This window comes from Balaenoptera musculus, chromosome 1 (assembly GCF_009873245.2).
Source record: "Balaenoptera musculus isolate JJ_BM4_2016_0621 chromosome 1, mBalMus1.pri.v3, whole genome shotgun sequence".
Classification (NCBI taxonomy): Eukaryota; Metazoa; Chordata; class Mammalia; order Artiodactyla; family Balaenopteridae; genus Balaenoptera; species Balaenoptera musculus.
The window spans coordinates 117288362-117305926 of NC_045785.1; the positions used below are offsets into that span (position 1 = coordinate 117288362).

A 17565-nucleotide genomic window follows, 5' to 3' on the forward strand; every position below is an offset into this window, starting at 1 on the left:
AGGTGAGGGAGGGACAGGCAGATAAAAGGCAGGCGAGAGGGGAGGCTGTGGGACAGAGTGAATCAGCCTGAGGAAAGCAAGCTGTTGCTGCAGCCAGACCAAGAAGTCAAGTTCAAGGGGACCTCTCTCAGTTCTGTGCCCTTGAAACCCCCTTAGCAACTTGTTCACCTGTCAGTGGCCACATAACAGCTCTCACCTCACATCAGGAACTCCCCTGTTGTGGGTCCCCTATAGAAGGTGCTTTGCTCTTAGTCATGACTCTCATCTAACCTGGAGCCAGGCCCTCATGTGGAAGCATGAGGCTTCAACCCCAGGAGGCTGTCATGGGGTGACACTTGGTCACATTATTGTCCTCATAGAAAGACTCATGGCATCATTTCCCTGACCTGGTATTCCCTGGTTGGACCCTGCCTGGCTCTTGGCTGTGGCTGCTGCCCATGACTCCCTGTCCCAGGGGGGGTGGTGTGTTGGAGACCCACGAGTAGCATCACCTCACCTTGGACTGGGGGATTTCATCATAGATCCTGGGCTCTGCTGTCTGGGTGTCTCTTGGAACTGTGATGTATGTGTATATTGTTTTTTTTGAGGCAGCATCTGTGTCACAAACAAACATAGAACCACAGTATGTGAAATGTGGATGAATTTTTCGAGGTGATCTATTTTAATGTTCTCTTTTTCAGATGAAGAAATAAAACCCCAATAGGTTAAATGACTCCCATCCTCTTGAGATGGATGCTTGGACCCTTGACTGTCTTTCCCTTTTCTAGGGATGGCATGTGGTATGGGAGACACCTGGCTCAGGTTTCACCCAGAGCTCAGTGGGAATTCTTTTCTGTTCCAAAGTCCACATTAAGATAAAGAGATTCTCCCCAATCCCTGTGTGGGCACTGAAAGTAGCTTTTCCACCCAGGGCCTTACTTTGTGTCTCTGGCACTTAGCATCCACTGTCTTGCATGGCTAGTTTTCTTTTCACTTGAGGGTCTTAATTTTTCGACTAGAATGATTCTCTCTAGTTATACACTGTGTTGGCCTCTTCTGGTGCATACCTTTCTTTTACCACCTCAATGTTAGACCTGTAGTAGATGCTCCACAAATATTTGTTACTTGACTGATTCACAGAGTCAAAGATTTGTTAAGCTCTCTCCACATGCTAAGCTATGTATGAGGTCATGGAGCAGCAGACAAGAGAGATAAGTCCCTACTTTTAAGAATTCATGGGCATTCCTCCCAGTGTACTGCTTTTCTTTGCTCCTAACATGGAACATTTGAGGGTCAAGTTGAAAAGAGATAGCCAGAATTCGGGGCCTTCATATTCCAGGGCACCAACATAACCGCAGACAACAAGTCTGAGCTGAGCAATATTACAGGGATCCAGTGTTTCAGAGTTTAGGCCTGTCCCGGCCCCTGCCTCAGACCTGGTGAGTGAGCCGGACCCAGTGCTCTCTCTTATCTCATTTGCAGATGAAAAAATAGCCCTTATTCCTTCCCATGAAGCTGTGAGGGATTGGAGGCAGATGCCTCTTTGAGGAGCCCTGAACATCACCTATGGCCTGAGCAGGTTGTGTGATTTCTCCCCATCATGAGGCCATTTGAGTTACAGTTCGTGTCACAAACTCTTTTCCTCCAGAATGCCTCCTTCTGTACCAAGCCCAGGTTGGTCGATTGTAAGTACAGTATCTAACACTAACTGAGTACTTACGAGGTACCAGGCACTGGCCAAGTCTTTTATATGTGTAATTCATTAAATCTGTTTAATAAGTATCTGCAGCACATCCTATTTTTATGCATATTTTACAACTGAGGAAACTGCGACAGTGATAAAATAACTGGTAGTTGATAAATGGTCAAGCTGGCACCTTCACCCCAGACTGCCTACAAAGTACAAGCTTAGGCTTAACTACTCTGCTGTGAATGCATCTCTTCCATCATCCAGGGAAACTCGTGGCTGAGAACTTACCAGGGTTCTTACTGAAGGTCTTCAAGTAGGAACCTGAGGAATCAGACACAAAGGAGAGTCAGGAACATGGAATCAGATGTAGAGCCTCGCTACATACAGGCTTGTTATTATGATTGGTGGGAAAGCAAGATTTTGGGTGGACACGGAGTTAGGAGCAATAGGAGGGTACAATGATCCCCTAGGGCCCAAGATCAGGTTTTCTGAATTGAGAATGGTTACAATTACAGAATGATCCAGAGGGACCCAAAGGGATCTAGTGACAACCATGGAATATAAAATTAGTACATGTCCCTCAATGACATTTCAAAGGTCACAGTTTTGATGGAATTGGAAGTGACCTTGGATACCTAGTCCAAACCTCATTTCACATGTGAGAACACTGAGTCAGAGAGGTAAAGACATGTATCTTATGAAGCACAGCTTGTTAATGGCAGTGCTAAACTCGAACCCAAGTTCTGGGCCCACCACATCTTGGTGATCCCAGTAACATATTTTGAAGACCATTCAGGGTAATGTTATATAGTCCTTGGGACCATCTTTCTGGGAGATGGTAAAGTGGGGAGCTGGGGATTTTAGGAAGGCTAATTCCCTGGAACAAAGGACATTTCCACCCCATCTTGGATAAATGACTTCAGTCCCAGGAAGAAGGAAGAAGGAAGGTGCATTTCCACATTTTAACTTCTGAGAAAATCCTACCTTGTCCTCTTTTGTGCAAAAGGAACAAAATCACTGAAGGTAGAATGATTAGAATCAGAGAGAGCACAGCCAGCCCACTCAGAAGCCCAGTGTGGCGAGTATGAAGGCCCATTGCGATGTCTGGAAATAGAAGATGCGGTGAGACTTGACTCTCAGGAAATAGGCCATATTGGCTGGGCAAGCTTGTCCACATTCAGGGGCACTATCCATATTGAGTGTCCTCCAGGGGAGTGCCAAAGCGCTGAGGGAAACTGTACTTCCTGCTATTAAAGGTCAAGATCAGAAACTGAATTGGGGAGCTGAGCGGGGGCTGCCTCAGAACACCCTGAAATGCCCGGCATCACCCAGAAGGCTTTGGATTCTTTTCCAGGGCTTCTTGGAAAGAGAATTCCCCTGGGTCCAGCCCTGGCATAAGGGAGGCACCTTCCCCTGGAGAACTAGGGCCGATTCAGACCTTGCAGCAGGCTAGAGTCATTTCTGAGACTCCAAGAGAGATGGACAGAGATGGTTACCTGCACAGAGCTGCTGGGCAGAGATGGAGTCAGAATTGTTGCTGACAGGGTTCCATGCTGTACACGTGTAAGTCAGCTCTTGGTTGTCAGGGGTCTGGAAGATTCGAAGGACATTGCCTTCTTCCCCCAGTGGACTCCAACTGTATGTCACATTCTTTTCTTCTTTCTCCACAGAGCATGTCAGTGTGACATTGCAGGTGCTATTCACAGATGTCATTAAACTCTGAGTAATTTTTGGCTTCCCAAGCCGACCTATGAGGAGAAAACACATGAGCCAGTGGTAAGCTGGAGCTGGTCTATACCAGCTTGTGGGAGCCAACTGTTAAATTTTCAGAAATTTTCATGATGGACGTTAAAAACTTACAATGAAATAAATTATATTAAAAACAAAGCTAATAATATTCAAAACATTACTTTCTAATTTTTTTGGACAATTTACTATAATCTATGCTCTAGAGGTTATTTACATCTATTGTATCTATCCCTTGTAATGATGTATCAATACAAATCTTCCCAACTCTGCAGATCTTAAAATCAGCCAAAGTGGGAGTATTTACACCAAAGAAATTGGCATAAGCTGCAAACTAGGGCTTGATTTATTGCTTTCTTGATTGTCACACTAGACTTAAGAAAACAGTGGAGGAGAGGGTACTGAAGCAGCTTAAAGTAACAATGCATCCTGTCTGTAGCCATTATATTGTGAATAGCACACAAAAAATCGGAAATGTTCTTCCAGTATTTGAAAACCACTATCCAGTTCAGCAAAGAAGTTGCTCACATCATTGATGAACAAGTGAAGTTCCAATATATATGTCTTTGTTGAATCACTTTTTTCTTATTACTGAACTTAAATGAAAATATCAACCAATATATATGTTGGTTGCATTTATCCACTCCTCATGTTGACTCCTTCATCAGTTGCAACCATATGTTGGCTAAGGATATAAATGCTCAACAAAAACCACTGAAAGTGGGGAGACCTTCAAGATGGAGGAGGATTAAGATGTGGAGGTCACCTTCCTCCCCACAAATACATCAGAAATACATCTACATGTGGAAAACCTCCTACAGAACACCTACCTACTGAACGTTGGCAGAAGACCTCAGACTTCCCAAAAGATATATGTATTTTTTTCCTTTTCCTCTTTTTGTGAGTGTGTATGTGTATGTTTCTTGGTGTGATTTTGTCTGTAGAGCTTTGTCCTAGGGTTCTGTCTGTCTGGTTTCTTTCTTTCTTTTTTTTTTTAGTATAGATTTTAGTGCTTGTTATCATTGGTGGATTTGTTTTTTGGTTTGGTTGCTCTCTTCTTTCTTTCTTTTTTTTATTACTTTTTAAGTTTTTTCTATTGTTAATAATTATTTTTTATTTTAATAACTTTATTTTATTTTATTTTATTTCGTTCTTCCTTTTTTTTCTCCCTTTTTTTCTGAGCCGTGTGGCTGACAGTGTCTTGGTGCTCCAGCTGGGTGTCAGGTCTGTGCCTCTGAGGTGGGAGAGCTGAGTTCAGGACATTGGTCCACCAGAGACCTCCCGGCTCCACATAGTATCAAACGGCGAAGGCTCTCCCAGAGATCTCCATCTCAATGCTAAGACCCAGCTCCACTTAACAGCGAGCAAGCTACAGTGCTGGACACCCTATGCCAAACAACTACCAAGACAGGAACACAACCCCACCCATTAGAAGAGAGACTGCCTAAAATCATAATAAGGTCACAGGCACCCAAAAACACACCTCCAGGTGCGGTTGTGCTCACCAGAAAGACAAGATCCAGCCTCATCAACCAGAACACAGGCACTAGTCCCCTCCACCAGGAAGCCTACACAACCCACTGAACCAACCTTAGCCACTGGGAACAGACACTATAAACAATGGGAACTATGAACCTGCAGCCTATGAAAAGGAGACCCCAAACAAAGTAAGTGAAGCAAAATGAGAAGACAGAGAAACACACAGCAGATGAAAGAGCAAGGTAAAAACCCACCAGACCAAACAAATGAAGAGGAAATAGGAAGTCTACCTGAAAAAGAATTCAGAATTATGATAGTAAAGATGATCCAAAATCTTGGAAAAAGAATGGAGAAAATACAAGAAACGTTTAACAAGGACCTAGAAGAACTAAAGAGCAAACAAACAATGTTGAACAACACAATAAATGAAATTTAAAATTCTCTGGAAGGAATCAATAGCAGAATAACTGAGGCAGAAGAATAACTGAGGCAGAATAACTGAGGCAAACAAACAATGTTGAACAACACAATAAATGAAATTTAAAATTCTCTAGAAGGAATCAATAGCAGAATAACTGAGGCAGAAGAATGGATAAGTGACCTGGAAGGTAAAATAGTGGAAATAACTACTGTAAAGCAGAATAAAGAAAAAAGAAAGAAAAGACTTGAGGACAGTCTCAGAGACCTCTGGGACAACATTAAATGCACCAACATGCGAATTATAGGGGTCCCAGAAGAAGAATAGAAAAAGAAAGGGACTGAGAAAATATTTGAAGAGCTTATAGTTGAAAAGTTCCCTAATACAGGAAAGGAAATAGTCAATCAAGTCCAGGAAGCACAGAGAGTCCCATACATGTTAAATCCAAGGAGAAACATGCCACGACACATATTAATTAAACTATGAAAAATTAAATACAAAGAAAAAAATATTGCAAGCAACAAGGGAAAAACAACAAATAACATACAAGGGAATCTCCACAAGGTTAACAGCTGATCTTTCAGCAGAAACTCTGGGAGCCAGAAGGGAGTGGCAGGACATATTTAAAGTAATGAAAGGGAAAGACCTACAACCAAGATTACTCTACCCAGCAAGGATCTCATTCACATTCAACAGAGAAATTTAAAGCTATACAGATAGGCAAAAGCTAAGAGAATTCAGCACCACTGAACCAGCTTTACAACAAATGCTAAAGGAACTTCATTAGGCAGGAAACACAAGAGAAGGAAAAGACCTACCATAACAAACCCAAAACAATTAAGAAACTGGTAACAGGAACATACATATGGATAATTACCTTAAATGTAAATGGATTCAATGCTCCAATCAAAAGACATAGACTGGCTGAATGGATACAAAAACAAGACCCTTATATATGCTGTCTACAAGAGACCCACTTCAGACATAGGGACACATACACATTGAAAGTGAGGGGATGGAAAGATATTCCATGCAAATGGATATCAAAAGAAAGCTGGAGTAGCAATTCTCATATCAGACAAAATAGACTTTAAAACAAAGACTATTACAAGAGACAAAGAAGGACACTACATAATGATCAAGGGATCAATCCAAGAAGAAGATATAACAATTGTAAATATTTATGCACCCAACATAGGTACACCTCAATATATAAGGCAACTGCTAACAGCCATAAAAGGGGAAATCAACAGTAACACAGTCATAGGAGGGGACTTTAACACCCCACTTTCATCAATGGACCGATCATCCAAAATGAAAATAAAAAAGGAAATACGAGTTTTAAATGATACATTAAACAAGATGGACTTAATTGATATTTATAGGACACGCCATCCCAAAACAGCAGAGTACACTTTCTTCTCAAGTGCTCAGGGAACATCCTCCAGGATAGACCATATCTTGGGTCACAAATCAAGCCTTGGTAAATTTAAGAAAATTGAAATCATATCAAGTGTCTTTTCTGACCACAACACTATGAGACTAGATATCAATTACAAGAAACAATCTGTAAAAAATACAAACACATGGAGGCTAAACAATACACTACTTAATAACCAAGAGATCACTGAAGAAATCAAAGAGGAAATCAAAAAATACTTAGAAACAAATGACAATGAAAACACGATAACCCAAAACATATGGGATGCAGCAAAAGCAATTTTAAGAGGGAAGTTTATAGCAATACAATCCTACCTCAAGAAACAAGAAACATCTCAAATAAACAACCTAACCTTACACCTACAGCAATTAGAGAAAGAAGAACAAAAAAAAACTTCAAAGTTAGCAGAAGGAAAGAAATCATAAAGATCAGATCAGAAATAAATGAAAAAGAAATGAGGGAAACAATAGCAAAGATCAATAAAACTAAAAGCTGGTCCTTTGAGAAGATAAACAAAATTGATAAACCATTAGCCAGACTCATCAAGAAAAAAAGGGGGAAGACTCAAATCAATAGAATTAGAAATGAAAAAGAAGTAATAACTGACACAGCAGAAATACAAAGGATCATTAGAGATTACTACAAGCAACTATATGCCAATAAAATGGACAACCTGGTAGAAAGGGACAAATTCTTAGAAAAGCACAACCTTCCGAGACTGATCCAAGAAGAAGTAGAAAATATAAACAAACGAATCACAAGCACTGAAATTGAAACTGTGATTAAAAATCTTGCAACAAACAAAAGCCCAGGACCAGATGGCTTCACAGGCCACTTCTATCAAACATTTAGAGAAGAGCTAACACCTATCCTTCTCAAACTCTTCCAAAATATAGCAGAAGAAGGAACACTGCTGAACTCCTTTTACAAGGCCATCATCACCCTGATACCAAAACCAGACAATGATGTCACAAAGAAAGAAAACTACAGGCCAATATCACTGATGAACACAGACGCAAAAATCCTCAACAAAATACTAGCAAACAGAATCCAACAGCACATTAAAAGGATCATACACCATGATCAAGTGGGATTTATCCCAGGAATGCAAGAATTCTTCAGTATATGCAAATCAATCAATGTGATAAACCATATTAACAAATAGAAGGAGAAAAACCATATGATCATTTCAATAGATATAGAAAAAGCTTCTGACAAAATTCAACACCCATTTATGATAAAAACCCTCCAGAAAGTAGGCATGGAGGGAACTTACCTCAACATAATAAAGGCCATATATGACAAACCCACAGCCAACATAGTTCTCAATGGTGGAAAACTGAAACCGTTTCCTCTAAGAGTGGGAACAAGACAAGGTTGTCCACTCTCACCACTATTATTTAACATAGTTTTGGAAGTTTTAGCCACAGCAATCAGAGAAGAAAAAGAAATAAAAGAAATCTAAATTGGAAAAGAAGAGTAAAGCTGTCACTGTTTGCAGATGACATGACACTATACATAGAGAATCCTAAAGATGCCACCAGAAAACTGCTAGAGCTAATCAATGAATTTGGTAAAGTGGCAGGATACAAAATTAATGCACAGAAATCTCTTGCATTCCTATACACTAATGATGAAAAATCTGAAAGAGAAATTAAGGAAACGCTCACATTTACCATTGCAAAAATAACAATAAAATACCTAGGAATAAACCTACCTAAGGAGACAAAAGACCTGTATGCAGAAAACTATAAGACACTGATGAAAGAAATTAAAGATGATACAAACAGATGGAGAGATATACCATGTTCTTGGATTAGAAGAATCAACATTGTGAAAATGACTATACTACCCAAAGCAATCTACAGATTCAATGCAATCCCTATCAAATTACCTATGGCATTTTTCACAGAACTAGAAAAAAAAATTTCACAATTTGTACTGAAACACAAAAGACCCAAATAGCCAAAGCAATCTTCAGAAAAGAAAAACGGACCTGGAAGAATCAGGCTCCCAGACTTCAGACTATACTACAAAGCTACAGTAATTAAGACAGTATGGTACTCACACAGAAACAGAAATATAGATGAGTGGAACAGGATAGCAAGCCCAGAGATAAACCCACGCACATATGGTCACCTTATCTTTGACAAAGGAGGCAAGAATATACAATAGAGAAAAGACAGCCTCTTCAATAAGTGGTGCTGGGAAAACTGGGCAGCTACATGTAAAAGAATGAAATTAGAACACTCCCTAACACCGTACACAAAAATAAACTCAAAATAGATTAAAGATCTAAATGTAAGGAGAGACATTATAAAACTTTAGAGGAAAACATAGGCAGAACACTCTATGACATAAATCACAGCAAGGTCCTTCTGACCCACCTCCTAGAGAAATGGAAATAAAAACAAAAATAAACTATTGGGACCTAATGAAACTTAAAAGATTTTGAACAGCAAAGGAAACTATTAAGACGAAAAGAGAACACTCAGAATGGGAGAAAACATTTGCAAATGAAGCAACTGACAAAGGATTAACCTCCAAAATTTATAAGCAGCTCATGCAACTCAATATCAAAATAACAAACAACCCAATCCAAAAATGGGTAGAAGACCTAAATAGACATTTCTCCAAAGAAGACATACAGATCACCAACAAACCCATGAAAGAATGCTCAACATCACTAATCATTAGAGGAATGCAAATCAAAACTACAATGAGGTATCACCTCACTCCAGTCAGAATGGCCATCATCAAAAAAATCTACAAACAGTAAATGCTGGAGAGGGTGTGGAGAAAAGGGAACACTCTTGCACTGTTGGTGGGAATGTAAATTCATACAGCCACTATGGAGAACATTATGGAGGTTCCTCAAAAAACTAAAAATAGGACTACCATACAACCCAGCAATCCCACTACTGAGCATATTCCCTGAGAAAACCAAAATTCCAAAAAGTCAGGTACCGCAATGTTCATTGCAGCTCTATTTGCAATAGCCAGGACATGGAAGCAACCTAAGTGTCCACTGACAGATGAATGGATAAAGAAGATGTGACACATATATACAATGGACTATTACTCAGCCATAAAAAGAAACGAAATTGAGTTATCTGTAGTGAGGTGGATGGAGTTAGAGTCTGTCATACAGAGTGAAGTAAGCCAGAAAGAGAAAAACAAATACCGTATGCTAACACATATATATGGAATTTTAAAAATAAATAATAAATAAATGGTTCTTAAGGAATAAAGGCTCAGACGTAGAGAATGGACTTGAGGATACAGGGAGGGGGAAGGGTAAGCTTGGGATGAAGTGAGAGAGTGTCATGGACATATATACACTACCAAATGTAAAATAGATAGCTAGTGGGAAGCAGCCACATAGCACAGGGAGATCAGCTCGGTGCTTTGTGACCACCTAGAGGGGTGGGATAGGGAAGGTGGGAGAGAGCCACAAGAGGGAGGAGATATGGGGATGTATGTATATGTATAGCTGATTCACTTTGTTATAAAGCAGAAACTAACACACCATTGTGAAGCAATTATACTCCAATAAAGATGTTCAAAAAGAAAAAAGAAAAAGTTCATTTTAAAAAATGTTTTTACTAAAGCAATGAAAAAGTAAATGATAAAAGTTGTAGGTAGTAAAGGGTTACCAAAAAACCAGTTATATATAAGTTGAGGCAATAGCTAGATCTGGAGCTGGCAGAAGGAAAGGAAAAACCTTTTACCAGGAGATAAGAAAAGGACCACTTGCAGAGCTGATAAGTTTAGTTCATTCTTGTCAAAATCGCTGCAATGTGGTTTGCTCCTCCCACCATTGCCATGTGAGGGAGGAAATAGAGGAAGGAACTGGCACATAACTTTCTAATTAATGTGGAGTCTGTAAAGGCAATAAATTCAGCACTGTAAATATAGGAACCATTTGTCTGTACCTGTGAGGGAGTAGAACATGGGAACTAAGAGCTGTAAAGTCTTTGATTCTAACCTAACCAGATACTCTGGTCCTAAGAGTCTCTTAGAGGGAACCATTCCAGATCAGAATTAGTGATAACTTGCCAAAGAACTTCTAAACAAGTTTGGAGTAAAGACCTTGATTAGCTATAACAGTGATAGATACAGATATGTATAGTGAAAAAGGAACCAAATGGTGTGTGTGTGTTTCTGTAGAAACTTGATTTACAACAGTGTTTAAGTCTCTGCTTGTTGTTCACTTATTTTTAGAAAGACTTTTTTTTTGTGGGTGTCAAGGTGGGGGATAGTGGTGAAGAATAGGATTCCATCTCATTTTTCTCTGCAGGAACACAGATGTTACCTACACAAAGCTGATGGGCAGAGAAGGTCAGGGTTGTGGCTGACAGGCCTTCATCCTCCCAAGTCAAAGTGTGGAGAAGCCATTGGAGACCAGGTTCAGAATCCAGGCTCCACTGTTCTCTAACTATGGAATGGTGGAGAAGGTATCCAGCTGCACTGAGCTTTGGTTTCCTCAATTATAACACGGGGACAACAATTTTCTCTAGCTAGGGTGGTTGTGAGGATTAGATGAGCTATTATATATAAAGACCACTCTACTATCGATCTATCATCTATCTATCTATCCAACATCAATCTATCTATGCTTATATGTACTTTAATTTTCTACTGAAGAAGCAAAATAAACTGGCAATAGTGACTGCCTCTGAAAAGGAAGAGTTGCATTTCACTGTATTATCTTTTGCTCTGTTTGTGCATATATTGCCTAAATATATATAATCTTTATGTATTTTTAAAAATTAGGTGGTAGAATGCCATACAAATAGATAGTGTTCATTAAATGTCAGTTTCTTTCTCTTTATCTTCTCAGCTAACTACCCAAAAAGTGCAGATTTTGTTGTATGGGCTTTCTCTAAGATTTTACAGTAGTCTGCCCTAATTGCAGATGGTATAACACCCCCGAAAGACTGAGTGGGTAAAACTAAACATATAAAGGGATGAAAACAAACATCATAAAATTGAATGCCCTCTTTATTTTCTCAGCCTTAGTTCTTGAATGAGTCAGATATTTTCTGAAGTGTCCACACTTGGGTACGGTTCTTTGACTCTGTCGCTCATGCCCAGTTCAGAGCCTTCTTCATCTAGGAAGTTCTTCCTAACTAGAATCTAAAAAGGGGACAAGGGTTAAAAAATTAATAACAACAGCTGGTTATTGAGCATCTACTTTAAGGCTTGCACTGTACTAGGAGCTCAACTAACACTATCTCAATTAATCCCATCTATTACAGTCTACATTCTATAGATAAGGAAATTTAGGCCCAGACAAGGTAAACAACTTGCCCAAGGTCACACAGTTGGCAAGGGTTCTAATTCTAACATTAATGTTCTTTACAGTATGCGTCCTATCCAGATGCAACCCGATTGAATTATGCTATACTAATTGAGCACTTACAATTGCCAGGCACTGTATTAGGACCTGGGACTATTATGATTAATTCATTTTTCCATTCAACAAATACTTCTGCAGCACCCACTATGTGCCCGGCAAGGTAGGAGCTGGGGACATGAAGTGTATCATATACCAGTCTCTGCCTTTATGGAGCTTGAACTTCAGTGGATTAACTATATACCTGAATTGTATCTATTAGTCGCATTTCTGTGTTTTCCTGCTGTGGGGCAGATGGACAGTAAATTCCTTGAGACATGGCTCAAATTTCTCTATGCTAGAAATTAGTGCTGAAATAAAATGTTAATCATTTATGTAATTTAAATTGTTCTAATAGCCACATTAAAAATAGTGAAAATAGGGGCTTCTCTGGTGGCGCAGTGGTTGAGAATCTGCCTGCCAATGCAGGGGACACGGGTTCGAGCCCTGGTCTGGGAAGATCCCACATGCCACGGAGCAACTGGGCCCGTGAGCCACAATTACTGAGCCTGCGCGTCTGGAGCCTGTGCTCTGCAACAAGAGAGGCCGCGATAGTGAGAGACCCGCGCACCGCGATGAAGAGTGGCCCCCGCTTGCCACAACTAGAGAAAGCCCTCGCACAGAAACGAAGACCCAACACAGCCAAAAATAAATAAATAAATAAATTTTAAAAATTAAAATAATAATAATAATAATAAAAATAGTGAAAATAAACAGATGATGTAATAATGTATTTTATTTAACTCAATAGATCCAAAATGTTATCTTAACCTGGAACCAATATAAATTGATTAATGAGATATTTTATGGGTTTCTTTATTGATGCTAAGACTTTGAAATCTAGTGTGTATTTTACACTTAGAGCACATTTCAATTTGTACTCACCACATTTCATATACTTAATAGCTACATGTAGCTACTGACTACCATATTGGACAGGGCAGTTCTAGATTAGCACTTCTCAAACTTCAGCACACACAAGAATAGTCCAGAGAGAATGTTAAAACACAGATTCCTGGGCTTCACCACCAATGGTAAGGATTGTGGCCTGAGAATTTGCATTTCCAATAAGTTCCCAGGTGATGCTGCCGCTGCCAGCACACAGACCACGCTTTGAGTAACATTGCGTAACACACCACACACATCTCCTAGTGAATTGCGGCAATTTTAGTGATAATAACAGTACTAATATTTTACCTTTTAAAAACATTTTGCATTAGCTACTGGAGAAATTAAAATTAAAAACCAAAATGAACTATACTACTCACTCATCAGAATGACCAAAATAAAATACAGTGACAACACTAAATGCTGTGAGGATGTGGAGATACTGATCATTCGTACATTTTTGGTGGGAATGCAAAATAATTTGGCAATCCTTTTAACACTAAAAATGACTCTTAAAAGTTCTGGAGAGAGCTATCAAGCCATGAAAAGATACAAAGATAACTTAAATGCATATTACTAAGTGGAAGAAGCCAACCTGAAAGGGTTACATACTGTGTGATTCCAACTACATGACATTCTGAAAAAGACAAAACCATGGAGACAGTAAGATCAGTGGTTGCCAGGGCTTGGGGGGAGGGATGAATAAGCAGAACACAGAGGGATTTTAGGGCAGTGAAACTATTCTGAATGATACTGTCATGGTGGATAAATGTCATTATATATTTGTCATTACCCATAGAATGTATAACACCAAGAGTGAAACCTAATGTAAACTGTGGACTTTGGTTGCTAATGATGTATCAATGTACATTATTAATTGTAATAAATGTATCACTCTGGTGGGGGATGTAGATAATGTAGGAGGCTATGTATGTCATAAGTGGCAGGGTGCATATGGGAACTCCCGTACTTTTTACTAAACTTTTGTATGAACCTTGAACTGCTCTAAAAAATAGAATCTATCTAAAAGAGGAAAAAAATTTCTGGAGTTGAAGAGTGGTGATGATTGCACAATAATGTAAACGTACTTAATGCCACTGAATGTTACACTTAAAAATGAATAACATGTTAAATGTTATGTATATTTTATCACAATAAACTATTTAAAGAAAGAAAAATGGATTTACCATATGATTTCATTCTTGGACATTTATCTTAAAGAAACAAAAACTTATTTCATGCAGAAACTTGTACACAAATATTCATAGCAGCTTTATTTGTAATAACACCCAAACTAGAAACAACTAATATATCCCTCAATAGGTGAGTGGTTAAACAAAGTAGTACATCTGTACCATGAAATACTATCCAACAATAAAAATATATAACCTATTGATACTTGCAATAATTAGGACGGCTCAAAGAAATTATGCTGAATGAAAAAAGCCAATCTCAAAAGCTTGCATACTGCATGATTCTATCTATGTAACATTTGTGAAGTAACATAATTTTAGATATGAAGAATGGATTAATATCTTCCAGGAGTTTGGGAGGGGAAAAGGGGTGGCAATGAGTGACTATAAAGGGATGAAGAAATCTTGTGACATCGGTACAGTTAAGTATCTTGATTATGGTAGTGTTTACATAAAGCTATTTATGTGAATAAATTGTACAGAGCTACACACATACACATAAATAAGTGCCTATATAACTGGTGAAATCTATTCAATAAATAAGCTCTACAGATTGTACCAATGTCGATTTCCTGGTTTTGATATTATCCTCTAGTTATGTAAGATGTTACCATTGGGAGAGGTGGAGGTGAAATGCACACAGGCCCTCCCTATACATTTCTTTGCACCTTTCTATGCATCTATAATTATTTCAAAATAAAAAGGTTTTTAAAAAGTACTTTGCATACACTATCTTACTTGATCTTCACAATAACTATGGGAAGTAAATAGTATGATTATTTACATTTTATAGAAAAGAGAAACAAGGTCCACAGGAAGAGTACATAGCTAAAAGCAAGCAAAGCCACATCCTCTTATGTACTGATATATTTATGTAAGTATTTATAAGTATAAAAAGATTTAGGGAACCCAGCTGTCAGAAATAAAAGTGTTCTTTAGACAGCAAATTGCAAAGTAAAAATAAAAAAACAAGCCCTCTGTCTTCCCACAACTTACGATAGACTTGAAGATTGTAGCACCTGGTGGTGGTGGTGATCATTTCAGAGGTCTTTACATTTATGTCGGCTTTGTAGATCCCTGAGTCTTCCATCCTCAGATTTCTGAGCTCCAGGTTATAGTTCTGACCTGAGACATTTATTCGTTCATGGTAATTTTGGTGGGTTATGGAAATTGTGGGTGCTGCTCCTGAGTTTCCTGGTGTTACAAAAGCGACAGATGTTTTGGAATTCCAAGAAATGCTGATAACTTTCTGTGATTGCTGGATATATAAGGGGAAAGTAACTGACTCTCCCAGAATCCCATTCACCATGAAGATGTCTGTGTCACTTCCAGCTGCTTCCAGACCTGAGGACATAAATAGAAAATCATAACCATTTGACTATTGCACCTTTTAGAATTCCCTGTTTCCCCAGTCTTGAATCTCCCCAAGGAGCAGCTCATCCAGTTTCTTGATGATATCTTCTTTTTGGTGGGGGGACATTCTGCTTTAAATATATTTAATATGATGGCTAAATATTCTAAAAGATTCTCTTTCAAAAACTAAGTTTCCCAGTGAATTTTAAGGGATCCATTTCATTAAAATTTATTTATCTAGACGTATAGACTCTGAGAGCTAGATGGAATTTGAGAGATGAAGGCCATAAACTTCCATGAGGTCTGAGATATTAAATGTTCTTTCTTTCCCAAGATCATATTGCCAAGTGGTCGAAGAGCTGGGACAAGAGCCTACGATGGCTACTGTGGTCTGTGCAAATAAAGAGCTACATGTATGCCTCTATTCCTAGAAGATATAGGCAGAGAGTGCTTTAGAGGCTCTGGAGTAAATATTCCCCAAGCTGGTGATTTTGGGGGGTCTTTTTTGTTCATTGCTATATCCCCGTCTTTAGACGAGTACTTGACACATAGTGGGTGCTTAGTAAATATTTGTGGAATGAAATAATAAATGGAATTAACTTATGTGTTGCCTAGGATCTTTTGGAGCAACTTCTGAAGTAAGCAAAGTTTGTTTATTCATTTATACTTTTATGAATGAATGAATGTATTTATTCAAGGTCAGCTTTGTTCCAGATACTATGGCAGGTATTTATTAATTTAATTATAATACAAAAGTTTGTTGAGCATCTACTCCTTAAAGCATGATGTATGGAGATGGGGGTTCAATGGTGAGTAAAAATAGGCATAGTTCCTGCTCTCTGGAACTTAACAGTTAAAGGAAGAGAACAGGTTTGATTGGCTAAGTGCAAATGGTATTAAGTGTTATGGTACTTTGAGAGAGAATAAGAAGGGGACTTGATTTGTTCTGGGAATCCAGGAATACTTTTGGGTAAAAGCTGAAGGATGAATGCTTTTAAAATCTAACATGGAAAAAAATGAAATGTTTATTTTTTTCTCTTCTCCTCCATTACCTTATGAAGATAAATTGATTTAATACATAGTTTGTAAAATGAAAGGCAATATAATTATAAGGTGTTTTTTCTCCTCTTCCTTCTATTCTTTCATCACTTTGTTATTCTCACTGAGCTATATAGTGTGAAATAGTGTGTTAAGGCAGAATGTGTGATATTCAAAATGTTTAATAACCAATAAGTACAGTCCCTGACCAATCAAGTAGGGCTTCAGCCATAAAGAGTAACAGGGCCATTCTGATGAGTACTGGCTGCATGTAAGCCCCAAAGAGCAGAACAAAATTTTCCCATGTAAGTGAGTTCAGATGGACCCTAAAGTTTATCCAGGTTTGGCATAAAGAGGGCAAGAATAGGGCTTCCCTGGTGGCACAGTGGTTAGGAATCTGCCTGCCAATGCAGGGGACACAGGTCCGAGCCCTGGTCCGGGAAGATCCCACATGCCATGGAGCAACTAAGCCCGTGTGCCACAACTACTGAGCCCATGTACCACAACTACAGAAGCCCACATTCCTAGAGCCCGTGCTCCACAACAAAGAGAAGCCACCACAATGAGAAGCCTGCGCACCACAACGAAGTGTAGCCCCTGCTCGCCACAACTAGAGAAAGCCCGTGCACAGCAATGAAGACCCAACACAGCCAAAAATAAAATTAATTACTTAAAAAAAGAAAAGAGGGCAAGAATAAAGGTCATTGAGAATACAAGTCATTTTGAAGTGTCAGAAAAGCAAAGATATTTCTTAACCTGATGGTGCTGTCTCACTATGGCCACCCCCACTCTTCAACACAGTAACTCCTTAATGAGCCAGGGACCGCTAATATAAACCTCTTTCCTTTCAGAACATCCAAGATTTTCCCTTAGGAGGAATATCCCAGGCAAGGACTGGTGACTTAGTTGGGGTGGGCTAAGTACAGAATGAGACGTAACAGG

General features: G+C 38.9%; 1 protein-coding gene across 2 annotated transcripts in view; it reads right to left on the reverse strand.

The window, feature by feature from the left end:
• CD84 (CD84 molecule) overlaps positions 1-17565 on the reverse strand; it is a 38589-nt gene that overhangs the window by 3253 nt on the left and 17771 nt on the right. The window contains exons 2-6 of one of the 2 annotated variants that reach the window (XM_036865348.1): positions 15229-15576; positions 3166-3417; positions 2654-2773; positions 1958-1990; positions 497-594 (exon numbers count right to left, since the gene is read on the reverse strand). In XM_036865348.1, the coding sequence (XP_036721243.1) occupies positions 497-594; positions 1958-1990; positions 2654-2773; positions 3166-3417; positions 15229-15576 (851 nt within the window). The remainder of the gene's footprint in view (positions 1-496; positions 595-1957; positions 1991-2653; positions 2774-3165; positions 3418-15228; positions 15577-17565) is intronic. The other variant, XM_036865353.1, reaches the window with a different exon arrangement.